The sequence below is a fragment of the Sorex fumeus genome, unplaced genomic scaffold (genome assembly GCF_029834395.1).
Source record: "Sorex fumeus unplaced genomic scaffold, SorFum_2.1 ptg000098l, whole genome shotgun sequence".
NCBI lineage: Eukaryota > Metazoa > Chordata > Mammalia > Eulipotyphla > Soricidae > Sorex > Sorex fumeus.
This window is the reverse complement of record NW_026606155.1, coordinates 74,512,613-74,532,816: the sequence shown is the minus strand read 5'-3', so window position 1 is coordinate 74,532,816 and position 20,204 is coordinate 74,512,613. Positions and strand designations below refer to the sequence as shown.

The 20,204-nt window shown below is 44.0% G+C and overlaps 2 protein-coding genes across 2 annotated transcripts; both read left to right on the top strand.

Moving 5' to 3' along the window:
* LOC130041358 (ribonuclease 8-like) lies at positions 1–546 on the top strand. Its single transcript, XM_056133471.1, has one exon. The coding sequence runs from the start codon at positions 10–12 to the stop codon at positions 478–480; it is 471 nt and encodes a 156-aa protein (XP_055989446.1). The 5' UTR covers positions 1–9; the 3' UTR covers positions 481–546.
* A 7,680-nt stretch (positions 547–8,226) lies between these two features.
* Positions 8,227–17,972, top strand: LOC130041356 (ribonuclease 7-like). Its single transcript, XM_056133470.1, has 2 exons — positions 8,227–8,311; positions 17,222–17,972. Exons 1-2 carry the CDS (start codon positions 8,281–8,283, stop codon positions 17,692–17,694), a joined length of 504 nt encoding a protein of 167 aa, XP_055989445.1. The 5' UTR covers positions 8,227–8,280; the 3' UTR covers positions 17,695–17,972.
* Positions 17,973–20,204: the final 2,232 nt, after the last annotated feature.

Genomic DNA, 20,204 nt, shown 5'->3' with positions numbered 1-20,204 from the left:
CCAGGAGAGATGGTACCTGCCAGAACACAATCCTGCCCCCTGCTGCTGCTCCTGCTGCTGGCACTGTCGGTGGTCCAGCACCCCATCAGCGCCAAACCCCAAAACATGACCTCAGCTCAATGGTTTGAAACTCAACACGTGCAGCTGAGCCCAAAGAGATGCAACATGGCCATGAGACCCATCAACGAGGACAAGGAACGCTGCAAGAACCTCAACACCTTCCTGCATGAACCCTTCTCCAGCGTGGCCAATACCTGTCAGACCCCCAACATAGCCTGCAAAAACGGGAGAGATAATTGCCACCAGAGCCCAGAGCCAGTGTACTTAACCAACTGTCATCTTGTCTCAGGAAGGTACCCCGACTGCAACTACAAAGATAAGCAAATGAATGCGTCCTTCATCATTGCCTGTGACCCTCCTGAAGAAAGGGACCCTTGGAAGTTGCCGCTACTTCCTGTACACTTGGACAAAGTCATTTAGGTCTGCAGCCCTCCTCCTGATTGAGCTGTGCCTGAAATCTTTACCAGGGCTCAGCACCATTCCTAAGCCCAGAACGTTCTCTTCCCCTCATCTTCCAAACTTCCCCCCAAACTTACGCCCCTCCTAGCTTAAGTTTCTCTGAGAGGAGGTGAGAGGAGATTGACACCTCGGGAGACTGAGGTCCAAAAGAGCTCCAGTTCTTTTTTGTTGCTTCTCTCCAAGAGTGGGTCTGAGCAAGTGACAGGGTGTGTGGGTTCCCTAGTCTGTGTCTTCGTACTTCTCTTCCCTGCCCCGCCTTATCATGGCCACTGAACATGAGGAAGAAACAGTAAGAAAGACAGGATGGAATTTAGGGACAGGGCACCTCCTGTCCTTCAACTCTTTGTCTTCCTCAGCTCAGACGTGGCGGTGGGGTGACCCGTGCACAGAGGAGGTAGGAAGAGAACCCGGAGACATAGCAGCACCTCCTTGTGTTTGTCTAGCATTTCATGGTGTTGCCACAGGAAGCCCCATGAGATAGGCTGACAGGGATGACTTGCTGTCTCCAGGGATCAGGAAATTGAGATTTCATAAAGTTTATTGGTTTATTTATTTTATTTTTCGTCACACCCAGCGATGCACAGGGGTTCTCCTGGCTCATACACTCAGGAATTACTTCTGTCGGTGCTCAGGGGACCATATGGGATGCTGGGAATCAAACCCAGGTTGGCCACGTGCAAGGCAAATGCCCTACCCACTGTGCTATCGCTCCAGCCCCGAGATTCCATAAAATATAATTAAAGAGCTTGCCAGCTTGGTGAGTAGATGAACCTGAGTTGAATCTAGGTCTCCTTACTCTAAATAGAGTGCCCTGTCTACTTTACCATTGGCTAAAAAGAAGCAATGCTGTGGGGAGAAGAGAATTAGGTAAGAGTTCACGTGAAGAAATATACCCTGAGAGCTCGGAGGAGTCAGCTACCCTGTGTTGGCCACAGTAAAGGTCACTCATTACCTCTCTAGCCAAGGGACTGTGTATGAGATGCTTCCAGGGATCTGAATTCTCTCTCTCTCTCTCTCTCTCTCTCTGTCTCTCTCTCTTTCCCCCCTTCCTTCCCTGTACCTCTCCCTCCCTCTAAACTCCCTTCTCCTTCTCCAGCCTGCTCCTCTTTGACCTGGACTCTGGGCCTGATTCTGACTATCCCGTTGGCTTGAAGACCTAGACATAGGGGAGTGTCCCAACTTCATCCCCTTGCTCCAGGATCACATTTCCCTTGACCTCAGTGGACTTCCGTGCCCCAAAGCCTGCTCGTCACAAACAGGCTGGTGGGAGCTGCCAGAGCAAGCTTCCTTCCTCCTGATAATGATCTCTCCTGCCTCGGTGCTTCCCTGGCTCTCCACCCTGGCAATCTGCCCAGGCCTGAGGGTTGAAATGGGGAAATGCCATCTCCCTGTCCCCCCTGGACTACCGATACTGTTCCTCCCTCCCTCCTGAGTTGAGCTGGAGACAATCTGGCTTCCTGTTGGTTCATCCAGGCAGCCCCTCACTCTGAGCCTATAGTCCTTACCATCCCTGCCCCTTCTCTCCTTTCTCAGTCCCAGGTAAAGTGCGTCTCACTGTCAGCCCACCCGGCCTCAGCACTCGACTACCTCATTAGACCTTTTTGGCCCAGTTACAAGTGTCCTTTCTATCTATCCTGCCCCCAGAACTCCTGTGCTCCCTTACTGATTACCAGAGTCAGAGAGCATTTTGGAACAAAACAGAACTGATTATAATTCTTTGTCTCCACTTCTGGCTACTTCTGAACACACTTCTGAGCCTCTCCGCAACTGTCTTTCCATATAGCAAAGTGGGAACAATACCACTTACCCGATAGGATCACAGAAGATTTGGAAATGGCACTTCTAAAGCCTTAGTCAGGGGGGCCTGAGCGATAGCACAGTGGGTAGAGCATTTGCCTTGCATATGGCTGACCTGGGTTTGATTTCCAGCATCCCATATGGTCCCCCGAGCACCGCCAGGAGTAATTCTGAGTGCAGAGCATGAGTAACCCTTGTGTATCGCCAGGTGAGACCCAAAAAGCAAACCAGTAGTAGCGATATTCCTGTCTAGTCAGATCCACCTTTTGGAAATACTCAGACCAAGGCAAATGAACAGCTCACTCAACTATCAATTATCAATTATCCTTGAGGGCTCTCTTTGCTGGAGTCATTCCCATGTTCTGTATGTAGAGTACAAGCCTACAGGCTGAGTCTGGCTAAGTGGAATGGTTGGTTTGACATCATGAGGAAAAAAGGGATGGCAGAAAGAAAAAAGGGTAGAACATTGAATAGTTGAAGATGAGTGTGAGGCCAATGAATTGAAAATAGAAGTGTACTAAATTTAATACATCATGGCCAAATGCCAAATGACTGAGTGTAAAATCTATATATACTCTGGTCACCATACTATTATTACTATGATGATTTTTAACCAAGGCGCATAGAAAAACAATGTCCTTGATGATAGTTGATGTTTATCTTCACTTTATTCCTTGTTTCACAATTCTTTAATACTCTTTATTGGTTATTTTTCTGACAATTTTGAAGACATCCTAGCAAAATTTTGAAGTTGCTAAATTTTTGCATTTAATGCAGCCTCTCAAAATGAGGATTTCCAAACAGGGCATTTTGTGAGAGACTCATGACATAAATTGTATTAACTATAAATAAGCATAATTCAAAAGTAGTCTGTGATGATAGCTGCAGAATAGTGGTCGCCTGAGGGAATATTATCTGGGAAAGGTTAAGAGGTAAATTGAAAATGTTCTATTCATGGTCTGGAGATTTTTACTTTTTGAAATCTCTTTGATCTATATGTTAACATTTGAATACTTAACTGAATGCAGTTTGTACACAATTAAAACATTCTCCTAAAAGCATCATTCTTCCTGTTTTTTCCTTTTAAAATTGTTTTACCTTTAATTTTCAATCTTACAGAATCTCATAGCCTAAAGCCTGTCTCTGTATGTGTGCAGGATTCATCAGACCCTCCACCAAAGTCCCAGTCCAACCCACCACCAAAAACAAAGCATAGATTATTGTATCTAACATGATAAATGCTAATACATTCATTTTTGCTATTAATATCATGATAAAATTATAATATCTCATTTCTATTATTCTACCTCATACTATTAAATAGTACTTATACTAATTATAATGTCATACTTGTTCAAAGGATACATAGTTCTTCCTAAAATTCTTCTAACATAGTATCTCCAATTATTGTTTATATTCATTGTCAATTAATTTTTCTATTTTTAACTGTGAAAAGCCTTCATTGTTTTAAATATACTACAAACTTTCATAAAGATTATTAAACATTTTAATTTGAATAATCTATTTTATTTTATACTTATTTCCATTAAACAATAGAAATCTGACACTTTTAAAACATTCAGAAGGAAAATACTCTAAGTTGGCTCTAGAATGTTCACCAATGTTTCAAAGGACTTCAGATATTAGCAATCAATTCAAATGACCTAGCTTGTTCTCATGACTGATGATTTAACTGATTAATTTTGACAGTCACCCATTCCTTCACATGATCCTGATCACAGCCAAGTTTAGGGATGCCAGGAAAAATGTTGAAATAGGCATTTGGTTATTCAGACTTCTAAAGGCCAAAGCTAAGGTCCAAAATGAATAACAGGTTCGGGCCAAATACCAAAGCTGGCTGAATTCTTCATGCATTCTCACTCAAAAGTTGAAGAGTGGGTAAAGGAGACGGATTAGAAAAGATTATAAACAAAAGATCTTTGTTGCTGGGGTATAAAATTAGAGAGGGTTAGGATGTGTAGATGGCTTTAAAGAGAATTATTTGAGCCTCAAACTAAAGATCAGAAAAGGAGTCCAGTGACCAGAGAGATAGTCCAAAGGGTTGGCATGTGTGATTTTCATTGTAATCCCTGCGACTATATGGTCCCACAAGCACTGCCAGAAGTGACCAGCAAGAATTGAGCCAGGAGGGGCTGGAGCAATAATACAGTGGGTAGTTGCCTTGTATGCAGCCGACCCAGGTTCAATTCCCAGCATCCCATATGGTCCCCTGAGCACAGCCAGGAGTAATTTCTGAGTACAAAGCCAGGAATAACCCCTGTGCATTGCTGGGTGTGACCCAAAAAGAACAACAACAACAACAAAAAGAATTGAGTCAGGAGTAGCTCCGGGCACAGCCAAGTATGGCTCCAATATCCTTATAACACGCCCCCTCCACCCACCACCCACCCCCGCCAACAGAAATGGAATTCAGTAAAGAAAGTAGCACAAAAAATAGAGTTAGTATGAGTTGAATTTTCCTTGGCATGAGACTATCTGGAAGGAGGTTTTTCTACAGGTCCCTGGTTCCCTGGAAGCTCTACCCTCTCAAGAAAAAGGTCCATAGACACTATGGAAAGGACTATGAACTCAAGGGCGGGGGAGGGTTGATGAGAGGGGTCCTGTCTCAAGGGCACAATCACAATGTAGGAAATGCCTTTGGAAAGAGAACACCCTGATCTGCCTTCGATTCGGCAAGCCTTCTTCAATGTGTCTAAGACACCTTGGGATAAGCCCAAAGCCCTGGTAGTGGAAAACAACATCCAGGTAGCAAGATTCAAGGAGCCTTCTCTCTGCAAGAGATTTGGGCCACTTCAGCCCATTTCTCCCCTACTCCTGCATAACTGAGCTTCCAAAAATGCCCTGAAAATTCCATAGCCTCACTCTGTGAAAGTGCTCCTCCTACTCATCACACATAGAAGGGCAGAAATCACACACTACAGTTCTTACCAGAATGCTTCCACTACCCTCTGCAGTGCCCCAAGCCTTCCCAATGCTAAGGATTATCCTTGGAATGAAAAGACCATGAAAGGGTAGAGCGTTTGCACACGGTCAACCTGGGTTCAATCCCCAGCATCCCATATGGTCCCCTGAGCACCACCAGGAGTAATTCCTGAGAGCAGAGCCAGAAGTAATCCCTGAGTATCACAGGTGTGGCTCAAAAACAAACAATAAAAGTGCATGGAAAGCTCAACTGCTGATGAGACATTATAGATAGTCCATTGCTCCTACTGGGGAGGTAAGGACACATGTTTACCCACAATTACCCACAATGGAAATACACCCTACATAGAGTCCCTCTGACTTCCACAAATGGAAATTTCCACATCCATAGAAAGCCAATCTACTTCATAGAGAGAGCAGCCAGATTTAATGTGACAATATGCATAAAGCACTTAGTACTGAGGCTGGCATGTAGGAAACATCTGAGAGGTGTTATCACTTATATTTATTACTGCGGTGTCAAATGTTGAGTGGCCAAACCTGGGATGGATGCAGCAGGCCTGACTTCCTTGACAGAAGAACAAAGGACTTAAACAAAAGAAGCCAAACCCCTCCTAGGCCTCTCTTGGCCAAAAAAAGTTCTGAGCCAAGGATAGATAAGGTTAGGTCCAAGGTCAGACAAAAGGACAGCAAGCATTCGCTTCTCTAAGTGAGGCAATTTGGAGTGGGATGAAGCAGGGAATATTTTTATGAGAACAAAACAAAACTAAAAGGATACTTACCATGATATTTAAGGGAGGTTTTCTCATCTATACCATTCATAAATCCAAAATAGAAAAAAAAAAAGGCAGAAGAATTAGGGCCACTAACTTTTTTTTTTAATTTTTAAAAATTTTATTTATTTATTTTTGCTTTTTATTTATTTATTTATTTATTGAATCACTGTGGGAAAGGTTACAAAGCTTTCAGGTTTAGGTCTCAGTCATGCAAATATCAAACACATTTCCCTTTACCAATACTTATTTTTTACCATGAAGAACCCCATAAGACCCCACCCCCCACCCCTCCCAGTCCCTGTGAGGCAGATGAATTCTAGTTAACACTCTATCTGCTTTGATTAGATTCATTGTTTCATTAAAAGATTCATCACTATTATTTAGAGTTTACCCCCCCCAAATCAGACATGCTGAAAAAGCATTGTGAAGTGATTTGCTTTCTACAGCTGGGTTCAAGAATTAAATGTTGGTTTTGGATTTCTGCTATTTTACTTATTGACCCTGGAAGTATTTCTACTGAAAGTCAGATAGTTAAGAAATTGGTTTCTGTGCTCTGGAGTCGTGGCCGTGCTGGAGAGCCGCTTGTGGGGGGCAACTGGTGGCCTCGGTAGGGCGTGAAGGACGGACCGGAACACCCCCCTTCCCATGAGGTTTTAGTCGCCCCCACACCCCCGGCTCATACCTGCTGTCCACAAGGCTCCCATGCAGCCGCCATCTTTCTTTCCAGGGAGGAAAGGGCGAATGGGGCAACACCCTTTCCCCTCTGGACAGACATGATGGCCTGGATTAACGAACGCATAGTCCGTTCACTTTTCTGCTCCAAGCTGCCGGGTTCTGCATTAAGTCCTTGTGCTTCTGGGGCCATGGCTGTGCTGGAGAGCCGCTTGCGGGGGGCAAATGGTGACCTCGGTAGGGCGTGAAGGACGGACCGGAACACTCCCCTTCCCATGAGGTTTTAGTCGCCCCCACACCCCCGGCTCATACCTGCTGTCCACAAGGCTCCCATGAGGGCCACTAACTTTTGAAGGTGTCCTCCATACCCATTCTTTTCCAGATGTTCAGTTTTTACAGCAATGGATGGAAAAAGGTCTCTACTCAGAGACACAATTTCTGAGACATTTAATCAAGTCAATAGTTAAAGCTACTATCCCTTCACTCCTTCATGAAGACCACTTACATTTCTCACACTCTGACTCATCTCTTCTCCTTAGTTTGACTTCCACCTCAATGTATTTCCCATGAAGCATTGATCTTCCACAAATACCCGTGGCTCATGGCCCTCCTCCACTGGTTTCCATTGGATTACTTACAGTGAGAAAACATCATAAGTTACTCTTTTCTATGGCCATTACACAAAAACTTAATTGAACTTACATTAAAAACATAAACTGACCTTCGTGTAAATTAGGACAAATTCCTACTTAAACTGTGGCATTTAGCACAAGATGGAACTTGACAGCTGCGTAGCTTTAGCTTTGCTAAAACTTGGCTCTCTTTCAGTAGGAATCCATAAAATCATAATGTTGCAAGAAATTGTACCTAATGACTTCAGAGTAATCTTTAGTTCTGTCTTTTCATTGTGCCAGTGGGAAAGAAAAATAAGAGGAAGACCCAGAGGATTTAAAGACCTTGCCCAAAATTGCACAGTTAATTTAGTAAGATCTGTTTCTTGGCGGCAGGGGGCTGCCTCATTGCCCTAGAGCACATGTTTAGCATACAGAAGTCCCATATTTAGGTCCAGCATTGATTGTTACCCTAAGTAATGGCAGGAGCAACCTCTAAGGACTAAGTTACCAGTACCCCTGAGCACTGGGTATGGCTCAAAATCACAGAGAGATTGTACCTGAGATAAAGTGCTGGCCTTGTATGCAGTCAATCCCACTTTAATACCCAACACCACATATGGTCCCCTAAGCATTTCCAGAGGTGATCCCAGAGTACAGATCCAGGAGTAAACTCCAAGCACCACCAAGTGTGGCCCAAAAACCAAAAGAGAAGGTGGGGAGGTGGGGGGCGCTCAATTTAATATTGAGCTTCTTATTAATAGCTCCAAGTGGAGGTCAGACATTTTCCAAGGTCAAACTCAATTCAGGTCAACCTGAAAATCAATATATCCCTGAATATGAGAAAAGTCATGTTCAAACAAAACAATATTTAATACACATGATCTCGACATGTTTACATTGCTGCTTCTTACCTGTGGACCACATCTCTGTTACCTGAATGCTCACATTGTGTCAACGAAATGGAAAAAAATAACACCGAAGATGTTGATGGTAAATTGGTCAAGCATGTCCCTAGGTCATGTCATTGGCTGCTGGAGACATAAATAGGGGTACGTGCAAGGACAAAGGTCTCCACTTCCCATCTGACCACCAGACCTGAGTGAAACGATACAAAGGAGTTCCAGGTAAGCGAAGTTCCCGTTCTTCTCCTTAATGAGGAATCACCCTTATTTATCCTCAGAGTGGGAGCTTCCAGCCAGGATGGGTTCTTAAGGCCAACTATAGTTCACTGAGCAATGTTTTTAGGCTTTCCCCCAAAGTGCTAGTGATAGCAGAAGAGAACTAGTAAAAACAATCAAAGTCATGGCCAGCAAACATGAGATTTCTATCATGCCTCTTTCTTTTTTCTTATCTGGTGCATATTTTTAATTTTTGCTTTGTTTTGGGGTCACAGTCACCCAGTGCTCAATGGCTATACCTAGCTTAGTGCTTGGAGGTTGCTCCCAGTGGTGCTGGGGGACTACATGGTAGCAGGACCTCCTCCATGCAAAGCCTCTGTTCTATCCATTGAGATATCTCCTAGCACAGTGGGTAGGGCGTCTGCCTTGCACGCAGCCAACATGGCCGACCCGAGTTCGATTCCTCCGCCCCTCTCGGGAGCCCGGCAAGCTACCGAGAGTATTCGATATGCCAGACACAGTAACAACAAAGTCTCCAATGGAGACGTTACTGGGCCCGCTCGAGCAAATCGATGATCAACGGGAGGGCCTTTACTTTACTTTACTCGAGCAAAATTAAAAAATGTTGAGGCAGGAGGTTCTGGGGATTAAGCCCACATCTTCAAACATGCAAAGCATGCATTGTACCACAGAGCTACTAATATTTGTAGAATAAACATGCGCATAAATATTAAAGATTATCTTAGAATAAATATTTTAGGTTATCTTAGCATTTCCTGTGTGATAATAATTGATGGTTGTAGTGTGGCTATGTAGACAAGAGTACTTATAATGAAAAAAACAAACAATAATTTTAGTATTAAGGGACAGAGGGCATAATTATTCTCAAATAGTTCAGAAATGTTCAAAATTGAGGGATCTAGATGAAGTATCTAGGAAATTGTTATGTACTGTTTCTAAAACATATGATAAAACACATACTCTACGTGTTTTATAGCAACGTGTTTTATAGCACTGTAGCACTATCCTCCTGTTATTCATCAAGTTGCCCGGGCAGAGCCAGTAACGTCTCCATTGTGAGACTTGTTGTTACTGTGTTTGGCATATCAAATACGTCATGGGTAGTTTGCCAGGCTTTACCGTGCAGGCAAGATACTCTCGGTAGCTTGCTGGGCTTTCTGAGAGGGGCAGAGGAATCGAACCCAGCTGGGCCAGGCCGGCCGCACTCAAGGCAAATGCCCTACCGCTAGAAAGTTTTTCAAAAAAAAGTAGAAATTTTTATTTTATTAGTCTTAAGTAGAATTTTATTTTTAGCAATTTCTTAAATTAGCCCTTCTCCCTCAAAAAATTAAATTAGTAAAATTGTAAGAAAACACATTTATTGGGGCTGGAGCGATAGTACAGCGGGTAGGGTGTTTGCCTTGCATGCATGGCCAGCCCAGGTTCGATTCCCATCATCCCATATGGTCCCCCAAGGACCGCCAGGAGTAATTCTTGAGTGCATGAGCCAGGACACACCTGTACATTGCCAGGTGTGACCCAAAAAAGCCAAAAAAGAAAGAAAGAAAGAAAGAAAGAAAGAAAGAGAGAGAGAGAGAGAGAGAGAGAGAGAGAAAGAAAGAAAGAAAGAAAGAAAGAAAGAAAGAAAGAAAGAAAGAAAGAAAACACATTTATCTTGAGGCCTTTTGTAGCCTCTGAGCCCATAAATGTTTGTCTTAGCATAAGAGCCCTTTGGCCTCAATGGACCTTCCAGGGAAGATAATGAAAATCTGTAACTGGAGGTTCAAGCCCCAAAAACATGCTGGGAAAGTAAAAAAATAATTTGGGGCATGTGGGAGGGAACACTGTGGGAGATGGATAAACTCTAAAATACTTCCCAGTTCTGGCATTTTATGCAACTGGGTCCAGGTAAGGTTAATGAAATATCTTGAGGTGGTTAGAGAGATAGTAGGGTGGGTAAGGCAATTGCCTTGCATGGAGCTGACCCAGGTTCAATCCCTGGCATCCCATATAGTCCCTGAACATCACCAGGAATTATTTCTTAGGGCAGATCCAGGAATAAGGAATAAGCCGTGAGCATTGCCAGGTGTGACCCCAAAGAATAAAAACAAACAAATAATAATAATAATAGAAATAACCTTAACCTGGGTCGAGTTAGTGGCAGAAGAGGAAAGAGAATTTATGGCTATTTTATGTGCTATTGTGTGCTTGCCACTACACAATTTTAGCTCTGCAGTTTGATTCATCTTCAGGTAGAAAATGAAGTTTTACTGTGAGGGATGCATGGGTAAAAAAAAACCTAGGAAAAGGGCTCAGGGGGTTGACTGCAGATCCTGGATTCAATCCCCAGTACCACATGCCTAGTATGGTGGGGCAGGATGTAGGGGTGAAGCAGTGCCATGTTACTGAGCACCAAAATAATAACAGTGGTCCTGGGACCAGAGAATTAGACAGCAGGTAAGGTACCTGCCTTGCGAGTGGCCATCCTGGGTTTGATACTTGGCACTGCATACAGTCCCCTGAGCACTATCAGGAGCAATCCCTGAGCACAGAGCCGGGCATAAGCCTCTGAACAGCCAGCTATGGTCCCAAATACCCCACCACCACAGTACCCCCAGAGGAAAAAAACAGTGGCCCCGGAGTACTGGTGGGGATAATCAACAAGGATTAGTTTTGGAATGAAACAAACTTGTATTTGGATTTGATTCATAGTGAATAGAAGGTGTCAGATTGGAGTCAGATTGACCTGGCTTTGGGCAAATTTTTCCACTCCCCCCCACATGGACAATGTCATCTCATAAAAAGGTTAACTTTCTATTTTGTGAGGATGCTGCAAAGTAAGTGAGGGCATGATTTTAGTTATAAAATATCTCTCTTTGTCTCACATACACACACACACACATATTGTTTAGCCTGATTTCAGCCACAGAGGAGAACTTCTGTGAGGATGCTGCAAAGTAAGTGAGGGCATGATTTTAGTTACAAAATCTCTCTCTCTCTCTCTCTCTCTCTCTCTCTCTCTCTCTCTCTCTCTCTCTCTCACACACACACACACACACACACACACACACACACACACACATTGTTTAGCCTGATTTCAGCCACAGAGGAGAAAATAGTGGTAATGATCTGGTGAGCACAAGCACCAAACAATCAGAGCCGACACTGGCTCATGTATCAAAATGTCAGGCCAGTGCTCACAAGGTGAGTATGGCCCCCAACCCCAAAAAATGACTTAATAAATTAGCAGTATAGCAAAGAAACTACAGAACTCTGAAGCCAGACCTATGCCTTTTCTATCCCAGTCTGTCTCTTACTAAATCTATGACCTCAGAGTTTCTTTCCTTTCCTTTACGACTGGGATAAGAAACTGGAATGTAACTGAAATATAGATCAGAGAGATAGTAGGGTGCTTGTCTTGCATGTTAGTGGCAGACAAGAAATTAGGGGCAGTATTTCATCCTAGAACCCCATATGGTCCCATAGCTGGTCAGGAAAGATCCCTGAGTACAGAGCCAGAATAAGCCCTGTGCATGGTAGGTGTGGCCCAAAAATAAAAACAGAAAGAAAAAGATTCCCTCTCTTTCTTTTCTTTGGGGCATTATGATTTGCAATATGGGTACTGAGGGCCAGAGTGATAGCACAGTGGGTAGGGTTTGCATGCGGCCAACCCGGGTTCGATCCCGGGCATCCCATATGGTCCCCCAAGCAATACCAGGAGAAATTCCTGAGTGCAGAGACAGAAGTAACCCCTGCGCATCACTGAATGTGACTCAAAAACAAACAAACAAAGCAGGTACTGAAAGGTTACCATGTATATGCCTTTACCTCCTTTCAGCACTCAGTTCTTGTCCAAAGTGACCATTTCCAACTATTATTGTCACTGTGGTTCCATCTTTATCCTAACTGGCCTCCACTACCGACACACTTATGGCAAGCTTCCACAGGAGACAGAGACAGGGGCTGGAGCAATAGCACAGTGGGTAGGGTGTTTGCCTTACACACGGCCAACCTGGGTTCGATTCCCAGCATCACATATGGTCCCCCGAGCACTGCCAGGAGTAATTCCTGATTGAAGAGCCAGGAGTAACCCCTGTGCATCGCTGGGTGTGAAGGAAAAAAAAGAGACAGAGACAAAGAAAAGTGCCTGCCATACAGAAAGGAGAGGGGTGAGAGGGAAAACTGGGAACATTGGTGGTGGGAAATGTACACTGGTAAAGGGACTGGTATTGGAACATTGTATGACTGAAACCCAATCATGAACAACTTTGTAACTGTAAAAATTATAATAGTTTAAAGATAATTGAAATTTTTAAAAGCCCAGAATAAAATAAAAATTAAGGTAAAATGAATTTTAAAACATAAATAAATAAAATAGCTTCTAAGAACAAAAAAGGAAAATATATGGAATGTATGGAATGATAACTATTTTGTCTATAAAATTTCACATAAAGCCCAATGCCTTGGCATGCCATGAGCACATTTTTTTAAAGATTGTCTTTATTTATTTATTTCCTTCCATACTCAGCAGTGTGTGGTGTGACAGCCATGAAACTCATGACCTATGGGGTCAGAGCAATAGCACAGCAGACAAGGCACTTGTTCCGCATGCAGCCAACCCATGTGGTCCTGTGAGCATGGGAGTGATCCCTGGGTGCAGAGCCAGGAGTAAGTTCTGAGTGTGAAAATGAAAGAAAGAAAGAAACTCAAGGCCTCACACATGCAAGGCAGGTCTCTACCACTGAGCCAAATTCCTGGGTCCAGTAAGCACTTTTTTCAAATGATGTTATAATTCTTAATTGAGTTCCTAGCAGTGTACAGAACAGATATCAGATGCTCCCCTAACAGTGGTAAGTGGTACCCTCTCCTGCTAATGTACGGTCAGGTGCTGTACATTATTCAGACTGCCTAAAGGAAAGTAGTTATTATTACTCTCAAGACAACTGGCCCTAGAATGTCTGTGACCATGTTTATTTGTTTTACATCAATTTGGATTTCTTTTAAATGTCTATTCCTTCGCTCCCTCTCACCTCAGTGTTGATGTGTTGTTGCTGTGTGATGACCAGGGGTTGCACACCCACCTGGCTGCAGTGCCTGGACACTGTTAGCTGTGGTGCACACTGCAGGTTCCACATCAGGTGGCAGAGCTCCCACACTCCCACACATGGCTGCAGTGCTCACAGTAGTTGCGGCACATGCTTGCCAGGACTCTTAGTTGAGGCACACAAATTACAGTTGTGGTGCCCACTGCGGGGGGGAGGGGTTCACTGTGGTACCCTCACACCTACTTACACAGCGGGTGCTTTCTGGCTGTGGTCCTCACATATGTTTTCACTGTGGTGCATGCTGAGAGTTGCATCCTATTTTGTGCTATTCCTCATACCTGGCTGTGGTACGGCTGGAAATCGTGGTGGTTCTGGGGACCAAAGACAACAGAACTTCCAGGATCATGTTTGGCATGTGTGAGACACCAGAACTCAGGACCACAAACTTGCATGGCGGGGCTTTAAAGCCCAGCACTATTCCTCTGATAAGACCTTGTTTAATGCCATCATACCATACTGGGCACTTGACCACTTCTCACATCAAATTGAATACATAGTATATGTGTTCCACACACAATTCCATTCATGAAATGATTAACAAAATAACTTTAAAATATTTTATTGGGGGTGTAGTACAAGATAGTACAGCAGGTAGAATGCACGCTTTGCACACTGCTGAACCCAGGTTCAATTCCTGACACTCCATATCGTCCCCTAAGCCCACCAGGAGAAATCTGTGAGCACAGTCAGAAGGAAGCCAGGTGTGGCCTCCCAAAAATAAAACAAATAAAATTAAATATTTTATTCTAAAATTGTTTGAGTAGAACAATTTGTGGTTGGCACTGTTGTCTCTGCTTTCATGGTACTTGAGAACTCCTATAAAATCAAGAAAGTCTAATCTAAGAGATTATTTTCCTATGGTATAAACATTTAATGTATGACAAATTTCAAACTAAATAAAATCAATTTTATGTGGCAATAGTAACAGTAAGCAACTACTTTAAATTTGATTCGAAGTTGACATTTCCTATATTAGGTCATATTTCTCCCCTGTTTCAAATATTGTAGGACTTTGAGAACCTCCCAGACACTAGACACTGAGACTCTGGTGTTTAATGATTAAAACAGCCAAGACAAGGGCAACTGAGAAGATATAATAAATGACTAGGATCAAATATACAATCAAAGGAACTCCTCTCTCAGGCTTCTCTGGATGGAGCTTGCCAGTGGCAAAATCAACCGTGGTCTGAGGGAAGGCATGTTTGCAACTTAATTGAATTCAGAGCTTGCAAAGTCTGTGGCCAATCATCCTGGTCAGCATGAAATATCTGTGCCAGCCCTTAGCTCCTGCCACTGACCCCACCCTTTCACTCCAAAGTCCAGAGTCGTGGGTCTGCAACTATTAATGAGTCACTGGGTAATCGTTCCATCTCACCAGGAGAGGGGCAGAGGGGGCCTGTAAGGGAGAACTACAGAGATTGGCTCCATGAGGCCCAAGTCAACGGCTTGCTGGAAAACAGTTCTGGGTTTAAGACATCAGTGTTGGGGCCAGAGTGATAGTATAGCGGATAGGGCATTGCACGTGTCTTGCATGCAGCCAGCCTGGGTTCAATCCCTGGCATTCCATATGGTCCCCCACACAATGCCAGGAGTAATGGTAATTCCCAAGTGCAGAGCCAGGAGTTACCCCTGAGCATCACTGGGTGTGACTCAAACAAACAAACAAGCAAACAAAATCAACGTTTTGGTAGCTTTGGGGAGAGGAATGCCAAAGGGATCCCTACTATGGAAGGAAACTGGAGGCAGAAAGAAACATTGAAGAAGTTTCCCATCTGGCAATGCAGATTCTAGGAGTCCAAGGAAATTTTGCCTTTTTGCAGAGCTGCCCACCTCAGGTACCAAAGTCACAGACATCCCGGAGGTCTAGATTCTAAGTAGAGTCCAACACACTAACAGGGGCCTGAGAATCAGGAACACAGGTATGTTGCCCAAATTCAGTACCTTTGCTTCCTTCTCTGATAATTGTTGCACTGTCATTTACAGCCAATGTTATAACTCACTAAATAAAGGGGTACTCATTTAGTTCAAATAATTACTTTGAAAAGTTGCTTTCTTTCTCATCGCTATATTTTATTATTTTTATTTATTTATTTTTGAGATGCTGAGAATTGAGTCCAGAATCTGGTGTACACAAAGAGATCTACCACTGAGTCTCATCCTGGCCCATACCACCATATTTTAAGAATATTCATGTCACATTAAAGAGGGCCAGAGAGATAGTACAAGGTGTAAGTTATTTGCATTGTGTGCAGCTAATGAAGATTAGATCCCTAGCACCTCATATAGTCAGTCCTTCAAGCCCCAACTAGAATGATCCCTGAGCACAGAGCCAGGAGTAAGCCCTGAGCTCTACCAGATGTGACCCAAAAAAGTGTCATCCAACCTTTAAAAACTCTTTCCAGATACTGTTTTCAGAGATAGATTCACTCTGTTGTCTTTAACAAAAACGGGACAGAAATAGAGAACAGACCTTCTTCCTAAAACAGGAGGTTTTTCTCCTAAGTGTTATCAAAAGTACTAGAAGATAATTATTAAAGACAATATGCATGTACCACCCACAGCCACAGACCACACTCACCTAGCTCTGCCTCTTATGGAAAACACTTTCTCCTCCCTCTTCGGCCAGGCCCCAGACCAAAGGGGCAGGTTGGAAGCTCCAGGCCTAGCCCTGCAGCTCACTTGCTGAATTTGGGATGGGCACTTGCTCTTCTAGAAAATCACACTCATTCTTTCATCTGTAAAATATTGATTGAGATGATCGCTAAGGTCTCTTCTGGTTCTCACCCGCTACCATGACAAGACTTTCTCCCACAGGGCAAAATGGCACCATGGAAAGAACCCAGTTCCCCATGTTCCAGCTGGAGTGGCGATTCCCTTCTGGGAGTGTCTGTTTTTCCAGCTTCAGTCAGAAAACAGGCCACAGAACAGAGAGGAATGAGCTTGACTCCACAACCTTAATAATGACTCTTTCAGGAGTGCCTGAGCTGGCCAAGGAGAATGAAGTATAAACTCTTGGCATATTCTTCCAACAATAGTTAGTCTTTTTCTCAGTTTCAAAAAAAAAAAAAGAAACATGGGAATGTGGAAAGAATAGAGACTTGGGAAGCCAAGAGGCCTTGATTAAAATTCTGCATTCGACCCTGTGCAACGACAGGCAATTTTCTTGATGTTTCTCAACCCTGCCCATATGTATGTGTATACATAAATAAATAGATATATATTTGTGTGTATGTATATGCATATATATTTAATGTACTTTACTTACATCATAAAACCATTCTGTGATAAACATTGTAAGTACTCATCAAGGGCATAAAATAGAACACTATCTGTTGGGACTGAAGATTTAAAATGCCAGTGATTGGTAGCCAGAGAGATAGTACAGTGAGTAGGGCATTTACCTTGCATGCAGTGACCCAGATTTGATCCCCAGCATCCCATATGGTCCCCTGAGTCTGCCAGGAGTGATATCTGAGTAGCAGCAAGAAATAAGCCCTGAGCACTGCCAGGTGTGGCCCAAAAAATGAAAATGAAAATAAAATCCAGTGCTGTTCATAAAACCCAAGAATGCAGGAATCAAACTCCCTTAGGGTCACATTAGTGAAGGGCTAGCAAGGCTGTTATTGGAGGCCAACTCACCCACCCCTTCCTCCCTCTATTCCTCTGTCCCTACCCAGGAGAGATGGCACCAGCCAGAACACTATTCTGTCCCCTGCTGCTGCTTCTGCTGGCACTGTGGGTGTCCGAGCACCCCATCAGCGCCAAGCCCAAGGACATGACCTCAGCTCAGTGGTTTGAAACTCAGCACGTGCAGCTGAGCTCAAAGAGATGCGATGTAGCCATGAAATCCATCAACCAGGACAAGAAACGCTGCAAGAACCTCAACACCTTCCTACATGAACCCTTCTCCAGCGTGGCCAAAACCTGTCAGACCCCCAACCTAACCTGCAAGAATGGACGGGATAACTGTCACCAGAGCCCCGAGCCAGTGTCCATGACCAGTTGTAAGCACATCTCTGGAAAGTACCCTGATTGCAAATACAAAGAGGAGAAAACGAAAGCATCCTTCATCATCGCCTGCGATCCTCCCCAAGCAAAGGATGATCAGAATTATCAGCTGGTTCCTGTGCACTTGGATAAAGTCATCTAAGGCCGAGTGGTTTTCACACACAGCCCCACCCCCGCAAACTCCTGTTGCTGCTGCTGGTACTGCATTTCCTCTCTTAACGAATCCTTCCCTTCTCTACAAATACCACTTCCCACCCACACAGCCTTAATTCCACATACTCTTAATTCCAGAGGGGATTTTATGAATGCTCCAAGAATGATAAGAAATAGGAGGAGGGTTTCTGTTGCCTTGTGGTCTCTCAGACACAAAGGATCTTGGCAAGTGGGGCTGCAGGTTTGGTGGGCTTGATGGCAGGTATAATTTCAGAGCTGTCCTAAAGAAAGAGGGTGTATAAGTATAATGCAATAAAGGGATCTTAGGCAGGAAGACTCTCGAAGGAAGGGGTGCTGGGTTTCCTGTATTAGAAAAAGGAATATATCTGATTTTGCTGCAATAAAATGCTTTGTTCTCCCTGATTGAGTGTGTTTCTGATCTGAAGGGAAATCTGGAGGCTTGGAAAACCCTCTTATCTCTATGAGGCATCAGTGTCACCTGCCCTGCTGGAGGTGCAGCCTGGACACTGGTATCCACTGTCCTGAGAGCTCACTGGGCTGAAGCAACAGTACATTGGGTAAGGCACTTGCCTTACATGCAGCCTACCCACCTTGATTCCTGGTGTCCCATATGGTCCCCCAAACACTGTCAGGAGTGATCCTAAGTACAGAACCAGAAGTACCCTGAGCATTATCAATTTTTTATTTTATTTATTTATTTTGCTTTTTGGGTCACATACAGCAATGCACAGGGGTTACTCCTGACTCTGCACTCAGGAATTACTCCTGGCAGTGCTCAGGGGACCATATGGGATGCTGAAAATCAAACCCAGATCAGACGTGTGCAAGGCAAATGCTCTACCCGCTGTACTATGGCTCCAGCCCCACATCATCAATTCCGACCCAAAAAACAAACAAACCAAGTTTTGCATGCAGCTGATCCCAGTTCAGTCCTCAGCACCACATGGTTCCCCCAAGCACCACCAGGAGTGATCCTTGAACACCAACACTCCACATCAGGTGTAGTCCCTGAGTACTGCCAGGTATGGCCCCAAAACAAATTAAAAAAATTAGAGATGCCTGGGGAGAGGGGCATCACTTCTCAGATGAAGGGGGAGGAAAAGCAAGTTGCACTGGAGTATGTTAGTCAGTTGTGAGACCTGACTCCTCAAGTTATTCTTCAAACTAATACCTCTGATTTCATCTGCAATCATTAATGTAACCAAGTGGTGAGTAAACCATGGGGTCTAACGTGGACTTGTCTGAGACTCAGGGATGTGCTTCAGTGGACGTTAGTTCAGGAGGGTGTTGCAGTTCATGTAAGGCCCTCACTTAAGGGTTTTCTGCTCAGGTTTCACCTCATGCCTCATTAATATGACCTGGAACAGGAACCTCAGGCTCTAAACTGAGTTCTCCTCCCTTGGGAATTTCACAGTCGGGAGCTTCCAAGAATCTTGATCTGCTCCTAATTAGTGTTCCTCCATTGACTGGGGTGAGGAACAGTAGGGATGCAATCTGCCCCATGACCAGTACTTGCATAAAATAAAAGACATTACTAGAAATATGAAACAGCAATCAGATTTAAAAAAAAAAGCACAAGTCAGAAAATACTATGATTAGATTCAATTAGCATGAAATCACTCTATTAAATTACCATAAAAGTTTCTTGAAGACCTGGAAATGTGGCTCATCTATAGAGCATCTGCTTTGCAGTTATGAAACCCTGAACTCTCTCCTAGCACAAACCCTTGTGCAGAGTATTATCCTGAGATATCCATGGCCACAAGTGTGTCATCTGCAACCCTCTGCCACCAAGTGGCAACCCCCAGACATGACAACAAAAATCAAAAAAAGAAAACTGGAGAGGGAAAGATTTCTCTAAGCTCTCTTTCATTTTCTATACTTATCTGATACACGGGGTGGTAGGGGGGAATACACAATACAAGCATTCTACACAAATAAACACAATAAAGTCAAAAAAGACATTCAGCCACACTCCTACGTGCTCATGGACACATCCATACTCACAGGGAAGCACTCAACAATAAGGTAGCTTTCTCTTTTCCTCTACAGTGTGGGGTGGGGGAGGGGAGGGGGGAGTGGGCTGGGGATCAAACTTAGGGACAGACACATGCAAGGCAAATGCTCCACCACTGAGATACAGCCTCCCCCCTCCTTCCTGCACCGAATCTGCTTTCTCCTCACACCTCCCTTTCTACATCTAGAAAGAGAATTTACCCGGAAATCACTTATGTGAGCAGCACAAAGACCCCCAGTGAGCCCTGCAACTAGAACCGTGGGTGAGTATCACATTTAAAAGAGTGCAGGGGCTGGAGCGATAGCACAATGGGTAGGGCGTTTGCCTTGGATTCAATTCCCAGCATCCCATATGGCCCCCTGAGAACCGCCAGGAGTAATTCCCGAGTGCAAAGCCACGAGATAACCCCTGTGCATTGCCGGGTGTGACCCAAAAAGAAAAAGAAAAAGAAAAGAGTGCAA